Consider the following 26,490-nt stretch of genomic DNA (forward strand, 5'->3'; position numbering starts at 1 on the left):
TTTCTAAAAATGCAATAAAACTGAAATCTGTCATTTATTTATTCACTTGAACCATTATTTAACAATTTCCAAAAGAAAAGATTTTTAGTGTTTTCAATGACGAACTTGATTCTATTAGTTAACTATGAACAAATTCTGAAATTGATGCCTGCAACACACTAAAAAAGATAAGGGACAGAGGCATGTTTACCACTGGGTCACATCATTTCTTTTAATTATACTTTTTAATCGTTTGTGAATCAAAGATATAAATTGTTACAGTTTTGTAAGGATGACACCCATGCTGTCATCCTGCTGTTTTTGCAGTTTTCATTGTTAAGAGTCTGGATTTTTTTTTTTTCCATCTCTGGCATGTAGAATCCGATGCCCATCTTTTTCCAATGTCTGACCACAATTCTTTCACAAAGTTTGGCACAAATCATAAACCACGACCTACCCTTCCCTGCATAACCTTTGGTGGATGTTCTTGATGACCTTGCCTGTTACCAGTTAAACTGTTGTGGAACCTTTCAGAACAGTGTTACTTGTATAACCATAGCCTTATTTTGCCTCTTTCCCAACTTTTTATAAATGTGTAGCCAGCGTCACATTCTATTTTTTATTGTTTTACAGTCACAAAATACAATTAGGTTTGTCAGTGAAACCACTAAAAATGTAAAGTTAAAAAGATTCTAATACATTGTTTTACCTCCTGTATGTAAACACTTTATTGACTGTAATTTTTTTAAAACCTAGATTTTAAAAACCAAATATGCAGAACCAGTCACATCAAGTATCAAAGATAACTGGATCTTTTGAATGATTGTATACACAATAATCATAAAAACACATTGATTATAAATATGCAAAATAGAATTTTTAAAAATCTTTTCAATTTGATTAATTATCTTGGCCAGTCACTGTGACAGAATCGTGGTTTGACACTGGTTGCAGTGGATTGTTACATGTAACCCTCGGGCAGTACTGGGTCCCCATACATGCAGTCCTCCTCAAGTGCCAGGTTATAGTGGCTTCCACTGCCACCTTTATATGTGCTGGTCACTATTCTCAGCCAGCCTTTCTCCCCCTGTACAGAAAGGTAAATATTTTTTGGTTACCTAAAATAGTGCACTTCCTGATAACTGTTTAACAGTCTACAAATAATCCCTCTCTATTCCTAATTTGCCGGTTTTTCCTAATGAAATTCCTTTGCCATGTGCACTGTCACACTGGCTGCAAAGACACCTCCAATTAGATGTGTAAATTCGCTAGCACTAAAAGCTTATAAGACCTGTGCATGATGTCCAGACAATTGCAGAGACAAACATAAAGGTATAATGAAGCCTGAACCGTCTCAATTACAAAGATGCTAAAATCTGAAAGACAAGGTCCCAATAGCTACAATAAGTGTACAGTATATGCAAAATTGGCTAGCAAAAGCCTGCCGTATGTTTGAAGAGAATATTTACCATCACATTTTAGCTTCATTAAAATTGCTTAACCAACATTTAATCTTACAAAAGCTACTTCACCTATAGAAGGAGCTTGTGCCAGAATTACAAACCATGACTAATTTACATGCAGTGTAGCCGCTGAAGTATTGCACTGTAAAATTTAGCCCTAGTAATAATAACTGTGTAACTCTTAGTTACTGCTGCCACTAATTACAGTTGGTAGATGGAAGCTACCTAGTTTATTTTGTATTATCATATATATTTTTTTTTAACTCCAAACCCTTTTAACCTAAATAATCACTACAGATTATTGCTTTATATAGAAAGTGTGGCCTAACGTGAGCCTTTTTATTCAGTTGTGCTTAAATATAAAACAACTTTGTTAGTACAGGTAAAGATTTCACTAAAAAAAGCTGTTTGTTGATTCAGATTTTGCTATGAAATACCCAAAGATTGATTTTTAATGTACAGGGTGGGCCATTTATATGGATACACCTAAATAAAATGGGAATGGTTGGTGATATTAACTTCCTGTTTGTGGCACATTAGTATATGGGAGGGGGAAAACTTTTCAAGATGGGTGGTGACCATGGCGGCCATTTTGAAGTCGGCCATTTTGGATCCAACTTTAGTTTTTTCAATGGGAAGAGAGTCATGTGACACATCAAACTTATTGAGAATTTCACAAGAAAAACAATGGTGTGCTTGGTTTTAACGTAACTTTATTCTTTCATGAGTCATTTACATTGCTGGAAAAACTCAGGGAACGTGCCAGCTTCAGTGCATAAACAAAGATGACTTAAAACCCATTGTTCCCTTCTTTGAACTCATCTTGTGGGCCTATCAGTCATTATATTTACAATGAGGAAAAACAATACACCCCTTTGAACAGCATCTAAAACAGCTGTGGTGGCTGTGACAGTAAACTAAAATTCTCTGAATGGCCAAAACTGTTATTTACTATTTGCTAAACTTTAATGAGTAATTTAGTTGTTGTACAAACAAATTTGAGAAAATTGGAGTATTGCCCCATTGACCAAGCCAAATGCCGACGTTGTCACTCTGTAATAAAAATCATTTTTACAAAGTTTTTTTAAAAAATTTGTTCTGTTCAAAGCAATGCATTTATTAAAAAGTTAAAATAATTGATACTATAATTTTACATTGTGGGCAAACAAACCAGTGAGCTCTAAATATTTTTTTATTGGCTTACTAATTGCATATAGTAGCTATGCTAGTACCTTGTAGATATTGCTTACATTCACAGTAGATATGTGCAGTATATTGTACTAATCCTTAATTGTGAAATAATAACTATTTCTACAAAAAAAACCATCCACATAATTCTTTCAAACAAAACTTTTTTGTTTAGCTATATTCAAAGCTACAAATTAAGTGCAAACAAGCACATAATAAAAGTTATTTTAACTTTATACATATGCCACACTTACCCATGGCTCTCCCCAGGAGTTGCGGACAATCCAGTACTCCACTCCACTGTCATCAATGCCCCAACCAGCAACAGACACAATGTGATTGATATATGGATCCTCCACATACTCTGAATACACACCACCGGTGTAAGCATCCAGCTTATCAGTAGCCATAATTCCACAGCTACAAACAAAAGGAAAACGTTTTATATTTCTTGAACAAGTAATGAGCAATTTTTTAATCTTCAGTGGCTGCTTTAGGTTAATATTGAGGGGTGTGAGAAAAGATTAGATTTGAATTTGCAGATTATGGTTAGAGTCAATGAAATGCAGTTAGAATCTAACCAGTAGTGAAATACAGTAGTTTATGAAAAAAAATACAGAATTAATAGTTTTAGATAAATACTACAGTACTACGGAAAGAGCTACAGCATAAGTACGTTATGCTACCTTATTTACAGTTGTAGACAGTGGGGAGTTGCTTTACAGTGCAATATTGTAAGTATTTTGGGGTGGGCGATATGGCCTTTAAATAATATTGTGATATTTTGGGATACAGTGACTAAAGAGATATACTGTATATAAAACTAAAGATATATAATCCGTCTCTCACTCTCTCAAATCTTTAAATTAAATACAATATTCCATGCTAAACAATAAGACCAAATGAAAATGTTATACCTTGGATCCAGCTTCTTAACAAGCCGCTTAAATCCTTCATTGTCCTTAGATGACCAAAATGAGACCGCCTCATCAATTTTATTCCACCCCCTGCCTTTTGTGTTAAACAGAGCGCCACTTGCGAATGCTCCAGCTATGATGGCCCGAGTTACAACATTTGGTTTGGCTTGTTTGTTAACATGTTCATTAACTCTTTGGCCTCACATCATTCTCACATACATGCAATGACTAACACTCCTCATACTCACATGGGTGCTTTTGCTTTAGGTTGTGAAATAAACCTGATGTGTTGCCTCCTTTTGTGGTCACAGTATTGTTGCACAGTTTGCAAATTACAGTTTGTTTGAATTCTGTATCTGAAAAACTTCCACACTACTGATGTAGCTCCCGTTTTTAAAAACGAACTCATCTTTAAATGCTATCTCTGGTACTACTCTGTGTTGTTGGCCATTTTTTTACAGTTACAGTAGTGTTCAAAAAAATAGCAGTGATTTCAAAAAACCGAATAAAGCACAAAATCATTATAATAACTTTTATTTCCATAAATGCAAATGCATTGAAAATACTACACTTTCAATTCTAAATCAAAACATTATTAAAATTTAGCCAGTTTGCGTTCATCCTTTACAGAAAATTAAGAAAAATGAATATTAGGTTGTTCAAAAAAATAGCAGTGCCAGCATTTTTTATCTATACAAATTATCTATAACATGAAAAAATGTTTGAGGTTTCACTGTACTTTAAATTACTGAACTAATATTTAATATAACAATTGTTTCTAAGATCTGTGTTGCATGGAGTCGACCAACTTCTGGCACCTCTGAACAGGTATTCCAGTCCAGGATGATCAGACTACGTTCCACAGTTCTTCTGCATTTTTGGGTTTTGCCTAAAAAAAAACATGTTTCAGATGTCAGAAGACAAGTTCTCTATGGGATTGAAGTCAGGGGATTGGGCTGGCCACTATTACCTCAATCTTGTTTGTCTGTAATCAAGATGTTTTGGGTCATTGTCATGTTGAAACACCCATTTTAAGGACATTTCTTCTTCGACATGGGGCAACATGATCTCCTCAAGTGTTCTGATATATTTAAACTGATCCATGATCCCTCGTATGAGATAAATGGGCATAACACCATGGTATAAAAAACATCCCCATATCATCATTTTGTACCACCATGCTTTACTGTCTTCACAGTGAACTTGGGCTTGAATTCAGTGCTCAGGGGTTGTCTGACATACTGTCTACGGCCACTAGACCCAAAAAGAACAATTTTGCTTTCACGAGTCCACAAAATGTTAAGCCATTTATCTTTGGACCAGTCAATGTGTTCCTTGGCAAATGTTAACCCATTCAGGACACGTCTGTTTCTTAACAACGGGACTTTGCAAGGAGTTCTTGCTGGTAAATTGGCTTCACTTAATCATCTTCTGTACTCACTGGTAACTTCAGATGTTCCTTGATCTTTCTGGAGGTGATCATTGGCTGAACCTTTGCCATTCTGGCTATTCTTCGATCCTTTTGAACAGTAGTTCCACGCTTCCTTCTGCATCTCTCAGGTTTTGGTTGTCACTTCAAGGCATTTGAGATCATTTTAGCTGAGCAGCCTATAGTTTGCTGCACTTTTCTGTATGTTTTTTCCCTTTACAATCAACTTTTTAATCAAAGTACACTGTTCATCAGAACAATGCCTGGAACAACCCATTTTACCCAGTATTTCAGAAGGAAATGCGCTATGACCAACCTGTGCAACATTTGCCACCCTCCTACCTTAAATAAGGGCCAAAATTGACACCCGTTCTTCTGCATAATTAATGACTTCACCAATTGAACTCCTCACTGCTATTATTTTGAACAACCCCCTTTCAATCAATGCTTTGATTACTCATAATGAGCGGCATGCATGTTCTAATTGTTGGGTTTGTTTTGTTTTCATTACTCTACTACACTTTCAAGTAAATTTTTTGCTATGCAGAGATATCACTTCTACTAAAAACAGTGATTTATCAGGTTAATGGTGTTGGACTGCTATTTTTTTGAACACCACTGTACGTGCTTTAGCAAGAGTCACAAGCTTCCTTACAATATCACTATATTGAATTAAAAAATATATCAATATTACTGTGAACAATATTACATCAGCCACCCCTAGTGAGTATGTACAGAAAAGTAACAGAAAAATAGAGGGTTCAATGTACGATTAAATGTACAATATAAACAGCATGTACAGTTGGTGGAGTAAGTGTGAACAGCATGTGTATAGTAAATTATATGTACACTAATTAATATTAGATAAACAGTGTTGGTGATTTAGTCTGAGCAAAAATGTGAATGGTGCAATACATGTAAATTAGAGCTGAGGTTTTCAACCTGGGGGTGCGGGAGTACCTGTCCAGTGGGGCATGACAATACAAGATTTTTTTTACTTCTAAAACTTAAGCAATGCATTTTTTACCTACTGGAGGCATATTTCATTAGTCTCACTGACCATGCACACTCGCATGTCTAATATTATCCAGCTCAGTCTGAATAAAAGACCAGTGGCTAGCAAAACTTAAAAATAGGGCTAACATTGAAGATAAATCGGTTGAAGGGGGTGACAAAAACAATGACTGCGTTGTTTCAGCCTAGGACTCCACTAGCAAGGCCATTCATTCAGATACCATCTATGCTGATGAGCCATCTACATCAAGAGTTTTGGCTGTCAGTCAAAGCAGAGTATCCTGAATTGGCGAACCTAGCAACTGATGTACTTTTGCCTTTTGCCTCTACTTGGCTGTGTAAAGCAAAATTTTCTGCAATCACCTACAGCAAAAGCAAGTACCGCTTACAATTTACGACTAGCTGTAACTGATATTAAACCACAAATTTCTATGAAGTGCTCACAGAAACAGACTCAGCCGTCGCACTAAATAAAGCAGGATTGTATTATCTTTTTGAAGTAAATATTTAAAATTGCATCGTATGTATGATATGCACAACATTAATTATATCATTTTAGCTTGTCAAAAGCCTTCACAAAGGTTTCTGGGCAAGGGTTAATGTGGGGGAGGGGGTTGGCGTAAGTTCAAGGTCAGCACACGGAAGGGGGCACATGTCCAAAAAGGTTGAAAACCCCTATATTAGAGTACTGTAACAGTGCAGTTAATGATTGCAATAATGCTGTGGGGGTTAAGTGCTTAGTAGCATTACAGCTTTAGATAAAAAGATCCTCCTTAGTCTGCTAGTGTGGGAGCAGAGGCTTCTGTAACACCTGTCGAATGGAAGAAGGTTGAAAAGTCCGTAGTTAGGAAGGAAGGCATCCTTAAAGATGCTTCTTAACTTGCCCAGACAGCATTTATGATAAATGTTCTTGATGGTGGGTTATTGGGCACCAGTTTTTTCTACCTACTGAAGTGTTTTCTAGTCTAATACAGAATATCATACCAAGATGCAGTTTGTAAATATGCGCTCAATGGTACAGCAGAAGTCCACCAGTATCGTGGGATCTAAGTGAGGTGATAAGGGTCCAGCTAAGATCACTGGAAATGTGGATGCCAAACCTAAAGCTGGAAGCACTCTACAGAATCTCCATTGGTGTGGATAGGGTTTTGTGCATGGTTCTTAGTCTAAAGAACATGATGATCTCCTTGGTCTTCTGTGTTAGCTACGTGGCATGCCAATGACAACTTGGTGCTTACGTGAAGAATCTCCTCTCTGTAGGCAGGCTCATCATCATCTCTGATCAGACCTACCACTGTGGTATCATCTGAGAACTTGATTATGGTGTTTGAGTTATAAAAAGGAACACAATCATCGGAGAACAGGGAGTACGTTGTTTGCCATTGCTCAGGATGGTGGAAGAGGTAAGGTTGTCTAGCCCAACAGACGTTGGTGTACGTTGGTCAGAAAGTCCATTGTCCAATTGCAAAGGAATGTGGTTATGCCAAGCGGGCTAAGTTTGAAGATCAGTCTTGATAAGTTGTGGCTTTCTAAGTGGGTCAAGGCAGAGTGGAGAGCAGTGGAGATGGTGTCCTCTGTTGACCTGTTGCAGAGTAGACAAACTGAAGTCGGTCCAGTGTAGCAGGTAAACTGGAAGTGTGAGAGAATCAGTCTCTCAAAGCACTTTGGGGTGATGGGGTAGGACAGTTTTAAAACTGCTGGGAACCAATCCTGGGGCCAGGGACAGATTACAGATGTACGATTTCCTTTCTCAGATCAGCCCTAGCGGGGCTGTAGGACGCCCTGTGTCCAGGCCTGAAGGCTGCATATCTGGCCCTGAGCAGGAAGTGAACCTCTATGTTCATCCAGGATTTCTGAGTGAGAAAAAATATTTTTTGTGTGTAGTCACTGTATTCACCCACATGTTAATATGGTCCAGGACAGAGTTGGTGTACATATTATTTTCAGTCTGAGAGTTTGAGGAGGCCTGGGCAACAAACACACTCCAGTCTGTGTGCTGAAACTAATGCTGGAGAGTGGAGTCAGCACCTTCCAACCAGATCTTTACAGTCTTTGTTGTGGGTTTCATACCCGTAATGACTGGGGTGTACTTGGGTAGCAGTGACAAAGAGAGGACAAAGAGAGACAAACAAAGAAATTATATTATGCTTTTAAAGACTAAGTTCAGTAAGCCAAAGGCTCTGTACACTCTACACACTGTAATAAACACTCTAAAATGGGCAAATACCACATATAGCTAAAAATCAATAAAGCTATACCTATGTCATGAAAAGATTTATTTAATTTACATTCCACCTTCAGAGTTTACACAACACTACTCTAAAGAGTAGTTTAGTTGAGAGAGACATTTCAGGTCCAGGAAAATGTGCTTGTCTATGGAGACAGGAACACAACCTGACACCATAAACACACATGGAAACCAATTAATCAAGAACAACATAATTCTTACTAACCAAAAGATTCTCACTAACTCGCCGATCATGCCGGCGTGATCAAACCATGTGACCGGTTCAAGACATCACAAAAACCAAGTTGTACTGAACATTGCTATCAATCTGGTTCAAAAGTGCTGAATAAAAACGAATAAATCCAGTTTTTGTTTTATGTCAATTGACCAAGTAGAAATGAAGATAGTGTGATATTAAATTGATATAAATTTCTATGCCATAAAACATTTATATATAGAAATTCCAGTTTAAATTTGGCTCAAAATCCTTGAATCAATAACTGAACCAATTGCTCTGTATGACAGGGAAGTATGGGGTTCTCTAACACACATCTCTAATAAATGTTTGTCCCTGTTGTGTAATTGGTTAGACACCCTGCATGTAAAGTTCTGCAAAATCATCTTAAAAGTACACAAACAGAATTATGCAGATTTCTATTTACTATAAACATACAATTAAATTTTGGAAACATTTAAAACAGAGTGAACTACAATCTTACCATTATAACCAGGAAGAGTTTAGCAAAAAGCAAGAGACACCACTAACCTCATCCAAATGGTTCTGAGTCACTGCACCAACATACCACCAACACAAAAAGTCAAACCACTCACTCAAACACACCACTAACACACACTAAAACAATTAAAATGAATCTAATTACTTGCAGAATGAAGTATCTAAGTTATTGGGAAAGTAAAACAAAAGTACAGAGAGTACATTTGCAGTTATTTGGCCGTAAACAGACGAACAGATTTCTACCTCATCACCTGTGCAATATCTGCTGATAAAATCAGTAATTGTCTGTGCAATGTTTGTAAACATTTGTAATTTTATATAAATCTTACATTTTTTCCTTTATATTTTATAGTTTATTTTAATACTTATGTGTGCTTAGTCTGTTTCTCCTCTTGTTGCTGTAACAATGTAAATTTCCCCTTGTGGGATAACAAAAGGAGATGCAAGTTGTAGGCACATGTATTTGCAAACATACTATGTCTACTTCTATAGTACTAGATCAAATGCATTTCTAGCTCAAAAATTATGCATTAAAAGCAGTAGTTCCCATATTTATTTTTGAGAGAAAGCCTGGATTTAAAAATGATTAAATATCTGCTTTTGTTTTGAATGCTTCTTTTGCTAGATTTTAGTTAGTAACAGTCTGTAGTGCACACCCTACATATTTTGGTAAATTGTTAAGACTGGACTTCTTGATTTGACAAAAGAGCAACTTTAAGACATTTTTAAGACCCTGTACCTTTAATATAACAAGGACTTTAAAATATTGTAATATTTTAAATAGAGCTGCTAGATGGTTCAAAGCGAGACATGTCATACTTATTTTCTTTAGGTACCTTATGGGTCCACCAGCAAAAATCTCAGCCTTCATCTTTTCCAGTCCACTGACGGAGCCGTAATCTCCAACCTTCCAAAGAGTGTAGTTCTTTACAATGTTACACTGGCCAAATGTAGTGCAAGTACCACACTCATTAAAAGGCTTGCATTCTGAAACGAAATTTACACAAGAAAGTTATTTTTAACCAAATCGGACATAGTGTACGTTGACATACATTAAAAGGGAACAGTCCCCTCCACAAATATTGTACCCCTCAAATCTTGTAATTATACATATTATTCTTAAATCTGTGTGCCACAATTGTTGGCGGCTCTTCGTTTAGTACCCTGAGTTAATACGTAATCAATAGGCCTACAATGCTTAATGAGACTGGAGAACACACGGCAAGTGATCCATCACCATTCTTTTTCAGTAGTGATAAGTTCCTTTTCTTTGTGGCCACCTCTGGTGTTTGTTAGTAAAAAGTACTTTTGGTGTCTTTTGACAACAGAATACATTGCCATTTAAAGCACAAGTAAACCATTTTCAAGAAACCATTTTTGGCAAACTGTCGGCACTTAAATTGGTTGCAACTTCTGGATATGAATGTGCTGTCTCATTGTAGTTAGGAACATGTTGTGACCCCAGGACCTAAGTAATGTTAGCAGTTTCACAGCTGTGATCCTTGATTTTTCACTCAAACTATACACTGTGTGTGCTGTCAATAGAGACATGCGTGACTGCATCTGTAGTGACTGCAATCAAATGTTCAGGAATGAATTTTTTTACAGACTAAACTAAAGAATGATTCTTAAATTCATTCTGCTTTTTATGTGCCAATTTTTTATCTATTTATGTACTTGCTCATTTCTAATTTGAATACATCCTCCTTATTCCTAATTTATTACTCCTTAATCCTTAAATTCATCCAACTATCCACTAAGTCAGCCAAGGTGGGTAAGTACCTGTTAAGTCTGGTTTCTCAGACGATTTCTTGCTTTATGTTAAGGGAGTTTTCGCTACCAATGTCACCCTGGGCTTGCTTATTATGGGGTTTTGGATTCTGGATTCTGGATTCTATGCATTTGCTTTAAGACAATGCTCAGTCTAAAAAAACACTTGATATGTATGTAAGTGTTCAATTGTTTTATAAATTGGACTCATCTAGGGCTGGACGATATGGCTAAAATTTATATCACGATATAACTCCTAATTTCGGTTGATACGATACAATTCCGATATCGATATGATTAATACAAATGTCAGAAAAACTGCCAGGAACACCAACATTGAAAGGCTGTACCTGCGAACCTCTGAAAAATTTATTTGCAAATTCTATGAAATCTCACCCTTTACAACTACATAATATTTTAGAAATAATAATAATAATAATAATAATAATAATAATACAAATAAATTAGCTTTCACCTTTTACTTGTATTCAGCATTTGTATACAGACAAAAACACGACATCATTCTCAAATAAACATAAGCCTTGACAATATATAATACAATATATTAACATATGTCTTAACCAGAGGTGGAAAGAGTACTAAAATATTGTACTCAAGTAAAAGTACTATTACTTTAATGAATTTTTACTTAAGTACGAGTAAAGTTACTAGTCTAAAAATCTACTCAAGTAAAAGGTAACTCATTTAAAATGTACTCAGAGTAAACGTTACTTATTTTGACTTAGTTGTTTTTAATTCAAATATAATAGAAGAAACATGTTGATACAACATTTAAAACATTTAGGGATGTGTAATGTGTCCTTTTAGTCCCATAAAACTTTTTTAAACTGTATAACCACTAGTGATGTGTCGTAGAATTATTTGAATCTATTGAACGGCCCTTTAAACTGAAATAAAGGAATCGATTCGCGCTGTATGTATATATACGGCTCTTTAAAAGGAACTGAGACAAAAGATCCGTCTCCCCGTCGCAGAATTCACTGCAGCAGTTTCCCAGACGCGATTTCTTTAGCGTTTATTATTTTACTCAGTAACGGATCTTATTTAAAATATAGCGAATTACAATTCTTAATACAAAACATACTGAAGTAAAAGTAAAATTACAGGCTGTGAAATCTACTTTAAAAAGTATAAGTACACAAAAAACTAAAAAGTACACTCAATTACAGTGACGCGAGTAAATGTAATTCGTTACTTTCCACCTCTGGTCTTAACTAACCTTAATCCACAACATGGACTGATTATTATTTGTATGTAAACATTTTCGAACAAAAGTGCTCAACCAGGATAAAGAATATAAAAAGTGCTTAAGAGTTGCTGCAGAATTTGCTGCAGCAGATGTTGTGCTTAAAGAATACAGAAAAAATCATATCACCATTATTGAAACATTTTCTATCGCGATATACAGTGTATCACAAAAGTGAGTACACCTCTCACATTTCTGCTAATATTTCATTATATCTTTTCATGGGACAACACTATAGACATGAAACTTGGATATAACTTAGAGTAGTCAGTGTACAGCTTGTATAGCAGTGTAGATTTACTGTCTTCTGAAAATAACTCAACACACAGCCATTAATGTCTAAATAGCTGGCAACATAAGTGAGTACACCCCACAGTGAACATGTCCAAATTGTGCCCAAATGTGTCGTTGTCCCTCCCTGGTGTCATGTGTCAAGGTCCCAGGTGTAAATGGGGAGCAGGGCTGTTAAATTTGGTGTTTTGGGTACAATTCTCTCATACTGGCCACTGGATATTCAACATGGCACCTCATGGCAAAGAACTCTCTGAGGATGTGAGAAATAGAATTGTTGCTCTCCACAAAGATGGCCTGGGCTATAAGAAGATTGCTAACACCCTGAAACTGAGCTACAGCAAGGTGGCCAAGGTCATACAGCGGTTTTCCAGGACAGGTTCCACTCGGAACAGGCTTCGCCAGGGTCGACCAAAGAAGTTAAGTCCACGTGTTCGGCGTCATATCCAGAGGTTGGCTTTAAAAAATAGACACATGAGTGCTGCCAGCATTGCTGCAGAGGTTGAAGACGTGGGAGGTCAGCCTGTCAGTGCTCAGACCATACGCCGCACACTGCATCAACTCGGTCTGCATGGTCGTCATCCCAGAAGGAAGCTGACGCACAAGAAAGCCCGCAAACAGTTTGCTGAAGACAAGCAGTCCAAGAACATGGATTACTGGAATGCCCTGTGGTCTGAAGTGACCAAGATAAACTTGTTTGGCTCAGATGGTGTCCAGCATGTGTGGCGGCGCCCTGGTGAGAAGTACCAAGACAACTGTATCTTGCCTACAGTCAAGCATGGTGTTGGTAGCATCATGGTCTTGGGCTGCATGAGTGTTGCTGGCACTGGGGAGCTGCAGTTCATTGAGGGAAACATGAATTCCAACATGTACTGTGACATTCTGAAACAGAGCATGATCCCCTCCCTTCGAAAACTTTTCCAACAGGATAACGACCCCAAACACAACCTCCAAGATGACAACTGCCTTGCTGAGGAAGCTGAAGGTAAAGGTGATGGACTAAACCCAATTGAGCACCTGTGGAGCATCCTCAAGTGGAAGGTGGAGGAGTTCAAGCTGTCTAACATCCACCAGCTCCGTGATGTCATCATGGAGGAGTGGAAGAGGATTCCAGTAGCAACCTGTGCAGCTCTGGTGAATTCCATGCCCAGGAGGGTTAAGGCAGTGCTGGATAATAATGGTGGTCACACAAAATATTGACACTTTGGGCACAATTTGGACATGTTCACTGTGGGGTGTACTCACTTATGTTGCCAGCCATTTAGACATTAATGGCTGTGTGTTGAGTTATTTTCAGAAGACAGTAAATCTACACTGCTATACAAGTTGTACACTGACTATAAGTTATATCCAAGTTTTATTTCTATAGTGTTGTCCCATGAAAAGATATAATAAAATATTTGCAGAAATGTGAGGGGTGTACTCACTTTTGTGATACACTGTATATCGATATCGAATTATTGTCCAGCACTAGACTCATCTAGCACTTTTTAAATAAAATTTATCATCAGTGTCTTACTCTGGTCCTTGGCCTGGTAGTTGTTGCAAGTTTCATCAGGGATACCATGTTGGCTGGCATACTGCCATACACCAGAATGATCACCTCCATGGCATGATCCAGCCTGTCCACAGTCAATAACATTCTGGACTGACAAATAAGCAGATGGCCATGCTCCCTTTCGCTTGATGTTAATCCGATCTGAAATAGTAAGACACATTCCATGACAAATCAAGGAAGTAGTTCTGTCTTTTTATTTTCTTGTTCATGCCAAGCATGTTTTTTCTGTAAGGTCAGGTGTTGACTAAGTATTATAAAAATAATTTTAAAAATTCCCTAAATAAACACATAAAAATAAAACAAGTAAATATTGTTTTGAAATTATTCTTGCAACATTGTGGAGTTATGCACAAGAAAAAAACCCCATAAATTTACCTGCCATCGCACTGGTGCTACCGTGAGCCCAACAGGATCCACAGTACTGAGGGATGTGCTGATTGCGTGTAGTACTGACAAAGTTGGTACCATTGACATTTCTCCAGTCCCAAGCTTTGGGCAGTGACATTATATCTAAATATTCATGAGGACGTGGAACTGTTCTGAGAAAATATACTCAGTTAGGACAGTAAATACACAGTGAACTGTTATCAAAGGTTTTTACATACAAAAATGCTGATTATTTATCCTCAGGCTGTCCAAAGGTCTTTAAAAAGCTTTTACAACATACAATACATTGAGATGAGCAAACTGCAAAAGTCTTAAAACCATCAACACAATGTGACTGTAAATATGCACATTTTTTATTTCATTTTATAAGAGTTTGTAAAGGCACTTTTTACTGGGGCCAAAATCGAAGCCAATAAATCTGAGCAAGGTTCAATAGATAAACAATGGCTGCGTCTGGAATCACATACTTAAACAGTACGTACTAGATTTGAGGAAGTATACACTGCTCGGCCAGTAAAGCAGTAAGCTCTTTTAGTACGCAAGAGCGCAGTATGCACGCTGTCGTTCTTCACAAAGCTACTCATAACATTATTCAGGGTTGTCATAACATTTTTAATGTTTGTCTTACTCCGCTTTCAGCCATCTTACTTCTTCGCTACGAACACCTTTGCAGCTCCAGCTGAATTATGGGATAGATTAGCAGACCACAAGTGTGCATCGTTTGCATACTCAAAAATGGCTGCCCAGGCAGTAGGTCATTCGTGTACTTTTCGCGTACTGTTTAATGAATACTACGTATTCGGACATGCTAACCACTCTCGCATACTGCTTTCGTGTACTGTTCAGTATGGAAGTATGCTATTTTAGACGCAGCCAATGAAAAGCCAAAAATCTAAGTTTACCTCTACTATACTATTACTATACTATTAGTTTTTGCTTTGTAGTTTTCTCTTGAATAAAAAGCATGCAATAAAACGTTTTTAATAAAGTGTGATGTCTTTTACATCGCTGTGGAGAAACTTTGGCCAACTTACAAACAACTGTGAGTCATATTATTGAAAGTGGAAGCCTTTAGGAACCACTGCAACAAAGTGGCAGACCATGTGAGGTTACAGAGCAGGGTCGCAGAGTGCTGAGGCACATAGTGCATAATAGTCACCCAAGTTGATTTTTAGGAGTTGGCCTAGGCCCCTTAGTTCCAGTAAAAGGAACTCTTACCAAGCCATTTTAGACAACTGGATGCTTCGAACTTTGTGGGAACAGTTTGGGGAAGGCCCTGATCTCATTCAGAAAAACAAGCGGTAGTGAGAGTGCAGAGTGAGCAGTGATGACATGTGACTAAACCACTGAGCAAGCGCCATTTCTGATTACCCTTCTAACTCAGAGAATGATTTACTGCTGTAAATTAAACAGAAATACTTTTAAACATCTGTGTCATTGAGACTATTATGCAATGAAATAATTAGTGGTTATTATTCCAGTAATTCTGACTTCTGGCAATCTCCAGAACATTTTCTATTTGGGTCTTTGAGCTTCTCAACTGCTTGTTCATTGTTCCTCTAATTGTGTCCATCGATTTTGTTGCTGGCTGTCCTCTTTCTCTTTTACCTTCAAATCTTCCAAGCATGATTGTCTTTTCCGATTGGGAGTTGTTTTTTTACTTTGTTTAAAATATGAGAGCTTTCAGTTTGGTTATTTAGGCTTTGAGTAACAGGTTAGTTTCGGTCGAGAATCCATTTTTTTGTTTTCTTTGCTAGCCAAAGTACTCTCTAAAGTGTTTTGCCAGCAACAGAGTTTCTTGCGGTCACGCTTTTTAGATTCAAAAAGAACAACAGAGAAGAGTACAGTCTGGACAGTTCTTTGTTTGAAGTTACAAATAGTTATATTTTAAGATCTTTTCAGTTCCTTTATTCTGCCATTTGACAGTCCGTGTCGTATTTCCTCACTACTAGATCCTTCGTTATTACACTAATGACGGACGGCTGAAGAAATTAACAAACTTCGCGTCTAAACAGTGACAAAACCTGTGTATAACACAGTACTAACACGTAAAGTCCCAATTTCAGTTAAATATATTACTTGCTAATACAAAAATAAACAAAAAAAGCCAGTTTCACCAGCAACAAAACTTGAGACAACAAGGAAAGTCCAATCGATAAATCAGTAAACCAATTTTCTTCTATCTTTTATTATTTGTATTTAAACGTTAACGTCGATTCAACTACTGTTATCAAAAACATTTATGTAAAACCGGCTTGAACTGTAATTTTACTTGAACTTTAGATTTTAATAATGAAGGCATTTTCCGCTGCGTATCGTAAAATATGGACTGTATTTCTTACTTGACTCCCAGTTGACTTCTTTGCTTTAGAGGTTTGAAGCACGGCTCATCGTGATTAAAATAACGTCCGGCAAAAACATCGCCGAGAGTCAGCAGCGAAAGAAACAGCAGTAGAGCCATGTTGCAGTTCCTGCAGTCATATGATCAGTGAGTTTCTAATGTAGGCGGCAGCTTTTAAATAACATGAGGGGCATGGCCTTCTTAAAGGGAAATGTCACGTTATGTATTGCCCAATCATTGAATTAAAAAAAAATCCCAGTTTTACCTTCAGTCCACCGCCCTCATAGCAGCTGACTACGGTCCGGTTCCGACAGAGTCATTTCAAATCAGGTAGACATCTTTCACTTCTGCATGCGGACCTGCAAAGCCAAGCCAAAGCAGAACAGGAGCGCGTGTGTTCCATATCCACAAACGCGAATGGATCATTAGTCAAAATACGAACCAGATCCAAACCAGATCAGCTGTATGAACATCCTGGTCATTTATAATGCAACAGCTATTTTATAGCTACCGAAACTGATATCACGTCATATCTAACATGTAAGGATCAGACAAAATATACATTTATATATACACTGATCAGCCATAACATTAAACCACCTCCTTGTTTCTACACTCACTGTCTATTTTATCAGCTCCACTTATCATATAGAAGCACTTTGTAGTTCTACAATTACTGACTGTAGTCCATCTCTTTCTCTGCATGCTTTGTTAGCCTTCTTTCATGCTGTTTTTCAATAGTCAGGACTCTCCCAGGACCACCACAGAGCAGGTATTATTTGGGTGGTGGATAATTGTCAGCACTGCAGTGACACTGACATGGTGGTGGTGTGTTGTGCTGGTATGAGTGGATCAGACACAGCAATGTTGATGGAGTTTTTAAACACCTCACTGTCAGTGCTGGACTGAGAATAGTCCACCAACTAAAAATATCCAGCCAACAGCACCCCATGGGCAGCGTCCTGTGACCACTGATAAAGGTCTAGAAGATGACCAACACAAACAGCAGCAATAGAAAAAAAAACTCCATCAGCGCTGCTGTGTCTGATCCACTCATACCAGCACAACACACACTAACACACCACCACCATGTCATTGTCAATGCAGTGCTGAGAAAGATCCACCACCCAAATAATACCTGCTCTGTAGTGGTCCTGTGGGGGTCCTGACCACTGAAGAACAGGGTGAAAGCAGGCTAAAAAGGTATGTAAAATGCACAGTGAGTGTAGAAACAAGGAGGTGGTTTTAATGTTATGGCTGATCAGTATATGTATATACATATATATATATATATATATATATATACAGTGTATCACAAAAGTGAGTACACCCCTCACATTTCTGCAGATATTTAAGTATATCTTTTCATGGGACAACACTGACAAAATGACACTTTGACACAATGAAAAGTAGTCTGTGTGCAGCTTATATAACAGTGTAAATTTATTCTTCCCTCAAAATAACTCAATATACAGCCATTAATGTCTAAACCACCGGCAACAAAAGTGAGTACACCCCTAAGAGACTACACCCCTAAATGTCCAAATTTAGCACTGCTTGTCATTTTCCCTGCAAAATGTCATGTGATTTGTTAGTGTTACTAGGTCTCAGGTGTGCATAGGGAGCAGGTGTGTTCAATTTAGTAGTACAGCTCTCACACTCTCTCATACTGGTCACTGAAAGTTCCAACATGGCACCTCATGGCAAAGAACTCTCTGAGGATCTTAAAAGACGAATTGTTGCGCTACATGAAGATGGCCAAGGCTACAAGAAGATTGCCAACACCCTGAAACTGAGCTGCAGCACAGTGGCCAAGATCATCCAGCGTTTTAAAAGAGCAGGGTCCACTCAGAACAGACCTCGCGTTGGTCGTCCAAAGAAGCTGAGTGCACGTGCTCAGCGTCACATCCAACTGCTGTCTTTGAAAGATAGGCGCAGGAGTGCTGTCAGCATTGCTGCAGAGATTGAAAAGGTGGGGGGTCAGCCTGTCAGTGCTCAGACCATACGCCGCACACTACATCAAATTGGTCTGCATGGCTGTCACCCCAGAAGGAAGCCTCTTCTGAAGTCTCTACACAAGAAAGCCCGCAAACAGTTTGCTGAAGACATGTCAACAAAGGACATGGATTACTGGAACCAGGTCCTATGGTCTGATGAGACCAAGATTAATTTGTTTGGTTCAGATGGTCTCAAGCATGTGTGGCGGCAATCAGGTGAGGAGTACAAAGATAAGTGTGTCATGCCTACAGTCAAGCATGGTGGTGGGAATGCCATGGTCTGGGGCTGCATGAGTGCAGCAGGTGTTGGGGAGTTACATTTCATTGAGGGACACATGAACTCCAATATGTACTGTGAAATACTGAGCAGAGCATGATCCCCTCCCTCCGGAAACTGGGTCGCAGGGCAGTGTTCCAGCATGATAATGACCCCAAACACACCTCTAAGACGACCACTGCTTTATTGAAGAGGCTGAGGGTAAAGGTGATGGACTGGCCAAGCATGTCTCCAGACCTAAACCCAATAGAACATCTTTGGGGCATCCTCAAGCGGAAGGTGGAGGAGCGCAAAGTCTCGAATATCCGCCAGCTCCGTGATGTCGTCATGGAGGAGTGGAAAAGCATTCCAGTGGCAACCTGTGAAGCTCTGGTAAACTCCATGCCCAGGAGAGTTAAGGCAGTTCTGGGAAATAATGGTGGCCACACAAAATATTGACACTTCAGGAACTTTCACTAAGGGGTGTACTCACTTTTGTTGCCGGTGGTTTAGACATTAATGGCTGTATATTGAGTTATTTTGAGGGAAGAATAAATTTACACTGTTATATAAGCTGCACACAGACTACTTTTCATTGTGTCAAAGTGTCATTTTGTCAGTGTTGTCCCATGAAAAGATATACTTAAATATCTGCAGAAATGTGAGGGGTGTACTCACTTTTGTGATACACTGTATATATATATATATATATATATATATATATATATATATGTATATATATATATATATATATATATATATATATATATATATATATATATATATATATATATATATATATATATATATACAGTGGTATGTAAAAGTTTGGGCACCCCTGATATTTTTCATGATTTTCCTTTATAAATCATTGGTTGTTTGGATCAGCAATTTCAGTTAAATATATCATATAGCAGACGAACACAGTGATATTTGAGAAGTGAAGTTTATAGGATTTACAGAAAGTGTGCAATAATTATTTAAACAAAATTAGGCAGGTGCATAATTTTGGGCACCCTTGTCGTTTTATTGATTTGAATACCTTTAGCACTAATTATTGGAACACATAATTTGTTTTGTAAGCTCATTGACCCTTGACCTACATACACAGGTGAATCCAATTATGAGAAAGGGTTAAGGTGGCCAATTGCAAGTGTTTCTCCTCTTTGCATCTTCTCTGAAGAGTGGCAACATGGGAGCCTCAAAACAACTCTCAAATGACCTGAAAACAAAGATTGTTCAACATCATGGTTTAGGGGAAGGATACAAAAAGCTATCTCAGGGATTTCAGCTGTCAGTTTCCACTGTGAGGAACATAGTGAGGAAATGGAAGACCACAGGCACAGTTCAAGTTAAGGCCCGAAGTGGCAGGCCAAGAAAAATCTCAGATAGGCAGAGGCGAAGGATGGTGAGAACAGTCATAGTCAACCCACAGACCAGCTCCAAAGACCTACAACATCATCTTGCTGCAGATGGTGTCACTGTGCATCGTTCAACTATTCAGCGCACTTTGCACAAGGAGAGGTTGTATGGGAGAGTAATGTAGAAGAAGCCTTTTCTGCGCACACGCCACAAACAGAGTCGCTTGAGTTATGCTAAAGCACATTTGGACAAGCCAGCTTCATTTTGGAATAAGGTGCTGTGGACTGATGAAACTAAAATTGAGTTATTTGGACATAACAAGGGGCGGTATGCATGGCGGAAAAAGAACACAGCATTCCAAGACAAACACTTGCTACCCACAGTAAAATTTGGTGGCGGTTCCATCATGCTGTGGGGCTGTGTGGCCAGTGCAGGTACTGGGAATCTTGTTAAAGTTGAGGGTCGCATGGATTCCAGTCAATATCAGCAGATTCTTGAGAACAATGTTCAAGAATCAGTGACAACGTTGAAGTTGCGCCGGGGCTGGATACTTCAACAAGACAACGACCCTAAACACTGCTCAAAATCTACTAAGGCATTCATGCAGAGGAACAAGTACAACGTTCTGGAATGGCCATCTCAGTCTCCAGACCTGAATATTATTGAAAATCTGTGGTGTGACTTAAAGCGGGCTGTCCATGCTCGGAAACCATCAAACCTGACTGAACTGGAGATGTGTTGTAAAGAAGAATGGTCCAAAATACCTTCAACCAGAATCCAGACTCTCATTAGAAGCTATAGGAAGCGTTTAGAGGCTGTTATTTCTGCAAAAGGAGGATGTACTAAATATTGATGTAATTTTTCTGTTGGGGTGCCCAAAATTATGCACCTGCCTAATTTTGTTTAAATAATTATTGCACACTTTCTGTAAATCCTATGAACTTCATTTCACTTCTCAAATATCACTGTGTTCGTCTGCTATATGATATATTTAACTGAAATTGCTGATCCGAACAACCAATGATTTATAAAGGAAAATCATGAAAAATATCAGGGGTGCCCAAACTTTTACATACCACTGTATATATATATATACAGTGTATCACAAAAGTGAGTACACCCCTCACATTTCTGCAGATATTTAAGTATATCTTTTCATGGGACAACACTGACAAAATGACACTTTGACACAATGAAAAGTAGTCTGTGTGCAGCTTATATAACAGTGTAAATTTATTTTTCCCTCAAAATAACTCAATATACAGCCATTAATGTCTAAACCACCGGCAACAAAAGTGAGTACACCCCTTAGTGAAAGTTCCTGAAGTGTCAATATTTTGTGTGGCCACCATTATTTCCCAGAACTGCCTTAACTCTCCTGGGCATGGAGTTTACCAGAGCTTCACAGGTTGCCACTGGAATGCTTTTCCACTCCTCCATGACGACATCACGGAGCTGGCGGATATTCGAGACTTTGCACTCCTCCACCTTCCGCTTGAGGATGCCCCAAAGATGTTCTATTGGGTTTAGGTCTGGAGACATGCTTGGCCAGTCCATCACCTTTACCCTCAGCCTCTTCAATAAAGCAGTGGTCGTCTTATAGGTGTGTTTGGGGTCATTATCATGCTGGAACACTGCCCTGCGACCCAGTTTCCGGAGGGAGGGGATCATGCTCTGCTTCAGTATTTCACAGTACATATTGGAGTTCATGTGTCCCTCAATGAAATGTAACTCCCCAACACCTGCTGCACTCATGCAGCCCCAGACCATGGCATTCCCACCACCATGCTTGACTGTAGGCATGACACACTTATCTTTGTACTCCTCACCTGATTGCCGCCACACATGCTTGAGACCATCTGAACCAAACAAATTAATCTTGGTCTCATCAGACCATAGGACATGGTTCCAGTAATCCATGTCCTTTGTTGACATGTCTTCAGCAAACTGTTTGCGGGCTTTCTTGTTTAGAGACTTCAGAAGAGGCTTCCTTCTGGGGTGACAGCCATGCAGACCAATTTGATGTAGTGTGCGGCGTATGGTCTGAGCACTGACAGGCTGACCCCCCACCTTTTCAATCTCTGCAGCAATGCTGACAGCACTCCTGCGCCTATCTTTCAAAGACAGCAGTTGGATGTGACGCTGAGCACGTGCACTCAGCTTCTTTGGACGACCAACGCGAGGTCTGTTCTGAGTGGACCCTGCTCTTTTAAAACGCTGGATGATCTTTGGCCACTGTGCTGCAGCTCAGTTTCAGGGTGTTGGCAATCTTCTTGTAGCCTTGGCCATCTTCATGTAGCGCAACAATTCGTCTTTTAAGATCCTCAGAGAGTTCTTTGCCATGAGGTGCCATGTTGGAACTTTCAGTGACCAGTATGAGAGAGTGTGAGAGCTGTACTACTAAATTGAACACACCTGCTCCCTATGCACACCTGAGACCTAGTAACACTAACAAATCACATGACATTTTGGAGGGAAAATGACAAGCAGTGCTCAATTTGGACATTTAGGGGTGTAGTCTCTTAGGGGTGTACTCACTTTTGTTGCCGGTGGTTTAGACATTAATGGCTGTATATTGAGTTATTTTGAGGGAAGAATAAATTTACACTGTTATATAAGCTGCACACAGACTACTTTTCATTGTGTCAAAGTGTCATTTTGTCAGTGTTGTCCCATGAAAAGATATACTTAAATATCTGCAGAAATGTGAGGGGTGTACTTACTTTTGTGATACACTGTATATATATATATATATATATATATATATATATATACTGTATATATATATATACACTGGTGCTGGTCATAAAATTAGAATATCATGAAAAAGTTGATTTATTTTAGTAATTCCATTCAAAAAGTGAAACTTGTATATTATATTCATTCATTACACACAGACTGATATATTTCAAATGTTTATTTCTTTTAATGTTGATGATTATAACTGACAACTAATGAAAACCCCAAATTCAGTATCTCAGAAAATTAGAATATTGTGACAAGGTACAATATTGAAGACACCTGGTGCCACACTCTAATCAGCTAATTAACTCAAAACACCTGCAAAGGCCTTTAAATGGTCTCTCAGTCTAGTTCTGTAGGCTACACAATCATGGGGAAGACTGCTAACTTGACAGTTGTCCAAAAGACGACCATTGACACCTTGCACAAGGAGGGCAAGACACAAAAGGTCATTGCTAAAGAGGCTGGCTGTTCACAGAGCTCTGTGTCCAAGCACATTAATAGAGAGGCAAAGGGAAAGAAAAGATGTGGTAGAAAAAAGTGTACAAGCAATAGGGATAACCGCACCCTGGAGAGGATTGTGAAACAAAACCCATTCAAAAATGTGGAGGAGATTCACAAAGAGTGGACTGCAGCTGGAGTCAGTGCTTCAAGAACCACCACGCACAGACGTATGCAAGACATGGGTTTCAGCTGTCGCATTCTTTGTGTCAAGCCACTCTTGAACAAGAGACAGCGTCAGAAGCGTCTCGCCTGGGCTAAAGACAAAAAGGACTGCTGAGTGGTCCAAAGTTATGTTCTCTGATGAAAGTACATTTTGCATTACCTTTGGAAATCAAGGTCCCAGAGTCTGGAGGAAGAGAGGAGAGGCATAGAATCCATGTTGCTTGAGGTCCAGTGTAAAGCTTCCACAGTCAGTGATGGTTTGGAGTGCCATATCATCTGCTGGTGTTGGTCCACTGTGTTTTCTGAGGTCCAAGGTCAACACAGCCGTCTACCAGGAAGTTTTAGAGCACTTCATGCTTCCTGCTGCTGACCAACTTTATGGAAATGCAGATTTAATTTTCCAACAGGACTTGGCACCTGCACACAGTGCCAAAGCTACCAGTACCTGGTTTAAGGACCATGGTATCCCTGTTCTTAATTGGCCAGCAAACTTGCCTGACCTTAACCCCATAGAAATTCTATGGGGTATTGTGAAGAGGAAGATGCGATACGCCACACCCAACAATTCAGAAGAGCTGAAGGCCACTATCAGAGCAACCTGGGCTCTCATAACACCTGAGCAGTGCCACAGACTGATGGACTCCATGCCACGCCGCATTGCTGCAGTAATCCAGGCAAAAGGAGCCCCAACTAAGTTTTGAGTGCTGTACATGCTCATACTTTTCATGTTCATACTTTTCAGTTGGCCAACATTTCTAAAAATCCTTTTTTGTATTGGTCTTAAGTAATATTCTAATTTTCTGAGATACTGAATTTGGTGTTTTCATTAGTTGTCAGTTATAATCATCAACATTAAAAGAAATAAACATTTGAAATATATCAGTCTGTGTGTAATGAATGAATATAATATACAAGTTTCACTTTTTGAATGGAATTACTGAAATAAATCAACTTTTTCATGATATTCTAATTTTATGACCAGCACCAGTATATACAGTATATATACACACGCATCCATTCATACACATATACACACATGTCCACAAGTCTGTATCTGTATTGGAGTGGGTGCTCTTACTCGATATTCTGGTTGAAGGCCCGAATAGCTTGTGGGAAAAAGCTCATCCTTTCTGTCTTGGCGTTTAAGGAGTGAAATTGTTTCCCTGGCCCCAACAGTGTAAAAAGTCCTTAATTTGGATGGCTGCATGGGGTCCTTTCATATTTCTTTCTCCTGAAAAGGGTTACAAAGCCATTGCTGTAGCACTGCATATCAGGTAAACTATGATGAGAGGCATTATCCACAAATGGAGAAATTTTTTTTTTTTTAAAGCTGTCATAAAATTCGGTATATTTTTGTTTTTAATCAATAAACTTAGCTGTAAAGCCATTTTGTGACATGAGACTTAACTCTCTGGCCTAAACCTTCAAATGAGTGTTTGAAACTGGTTTCAGGTGGGTTGCAGATTGTTCTTTTTTTTATATGAGAAGTGTATGGTGGTCCTAAACACCACAAACACATCATTCATTGCATTGACCTTGCACCAGTATTATATTTATATTGTATTTTATAATGTACACACTCCGAGAAGTGCAAAACCTACAAAACAAATTAACATTTCAGAAAACAAAATTACAAAAAACAAAAAAACTAATTTACAACGAAAACAAAACAAATTTACAAGTGCTTGGGGTCCGTGTACCTTTGGTAATTCGTTTTTCACTTTAAATCCCAAAGTTGAAAAACAAGAAAACGGGTCGTTTTTCGTTACAAAAACCAATATTGAAAAACGGGAAAACGGGGCGTTATTTGTTTTTCGATTTAAGATAAAAAAATCAAATAACAAATAAGCAAGAAATTGAAAAACTGCTCGTATTTTAATTTTTCAAAATCAACATTTTTTATCAGTTCAACCAGAAATACAAGTGCGAGCGCGTGCACGTGCTGACGTGCGTATTGTTAGGTTTTTCGGAACATAAAAAAACGTAAATTCAATATGGGAAGTTTTACGGCATTCACCCACGTGGTCCTTTGTTCAAAATGGCGCCGAAACAAATATTTGTTATGACGAATCTTTTTGTCGAGAGGCTCTGAAGAAGCAGTCGGAGAATCCAGAAAGTACTCTTCAAAAACACTTTATTAAGTGTAAGAAATGATCTGTGAATATATGTCAGAGCTAAGCCGATCGGCGCTCCTTTCTCCTGTAATCTGGGTGATCACCGAAAAAAGAGTGTCTTGCGTCTGAGCGCGGGGTTTTTTAAACTAAGCTAGGCTCCTCCTCCTTCACTGCTGGTGGAGCCAATGAAATGTGCTAAACAAGCCCAGGGCTCCGCCTCCCCCCCCCTCGGCAGGGAGCATGGCCGGCGCCATTTTGAACAAAGGACCACGTGGGTGAATGCCGTAAAACTTCCCATATTGAATTTACGTTTTTTTATGTTCCGAAAAACCTAACAATATACATGCTTCATATAAACTGTAAATCAGGTACAAATGTTGAGAAGACGGAGCAAAAAGTTATAATAACATTACGCCGCGTCCCCTGTTCTGACTTTTGTGCCTGCCGTACTTTTTCCTGCCCTTGTAATTCACACAAGAACTATTTATCCTAAAAAAAAAAAAGGGGCTATTCCAAGAAAAAAGAATGCTGCATTATTTTTTACATTATTATTATTATTACCGTATAGGAAATCAATTCTGTAATACAGGCATAACTAATCGTACATGTCACATAGTGGTGGTAAATTCGGTTCATTTTATGGACTCGGGTTAGTCTGAGTCACTCAGTAAGACGCTAGCCTAGTTGTTTGTTTGTAGCCTTTAGCTAAATAACTTTTTATATACGTATGTTTTAAACATATAATTTATACGTTAATCTTCCGTGTGTTGTTGATTTAGTTTTATT

The 26,490-nt window shown here is 38.5% G+C and overlaps 1 protein-coding gene across 1 annotated transcript; it reads right to left on the reverse strand.

The window, feature by feature from the left end:
- Positions 1 to 21: 21 nt before the first annotated feature.
- Positions 22 to 16,700, reverse strand: ctsz (cathepsin Z). The gene is made up of 6 exons (XM_062997580.1): positions 16,569 to 16,700; positions 14,215 to 14,378; positions 13,801 to 13,980; positions 9,790 to 9,940; positions 2,885 to 3,050; positions 22 to 1,066 (listed from the first exon to the last, which is right to left on the reverse strand). Exons 1-6 carry the CDS (start codon positions 16,685 to 16,687, stop codon positions 941 to 943), a joined length of 906 nt encoding a protein of 301 aa, XP_062853650.1. The 5' UTR covers positions 16,688 to 16,700; the 3' UTR covers positions 22 to 940.
- Between the last annotated feature and the right edge of the window lie 9,790 nt (positions 16,701 to 26,490).

This window comes from Trichomycterus rosablanca, chromosome 6 (genome assembly GCF_030014385.1).
Source record: "Trichomycterus rosablanca isolate fTriRos1 chromosome 6, fTriRos1.hap1, whole genome shotgun sequence".
NCBI lineage: Eukaryota > Metazoa > Chordata > Actinopteri > Siluriformes > Trichomycteridae > Trichomycterus > Trichomycterus rosablanca.

Bases quoted from the DNA above. Each gene is read 5' to 3' on its own strand.
- ctsz (XM_062997580.1), bottom strand. From the start codon at position 16,687: ATGGCTCTACTGCTGTTTCTTTCGCTGCTGACTCTCGGCGATGTTTTT. The intron at 9,941-13,800 runs GTAAGACACTGA...ATTTCGTTTCAG, and splicing joins CTACCAGGCCAAGGACCAGA to AATGCAAGCCTTTTAATGAG. The intron at 3,051-9,789 runs GTACCTAAAGAA...TTTTGTTTGTAG, and splicing joins TTTGCTGGTGGACCCATAAG to CTGTGGAATTATGGCTACTG.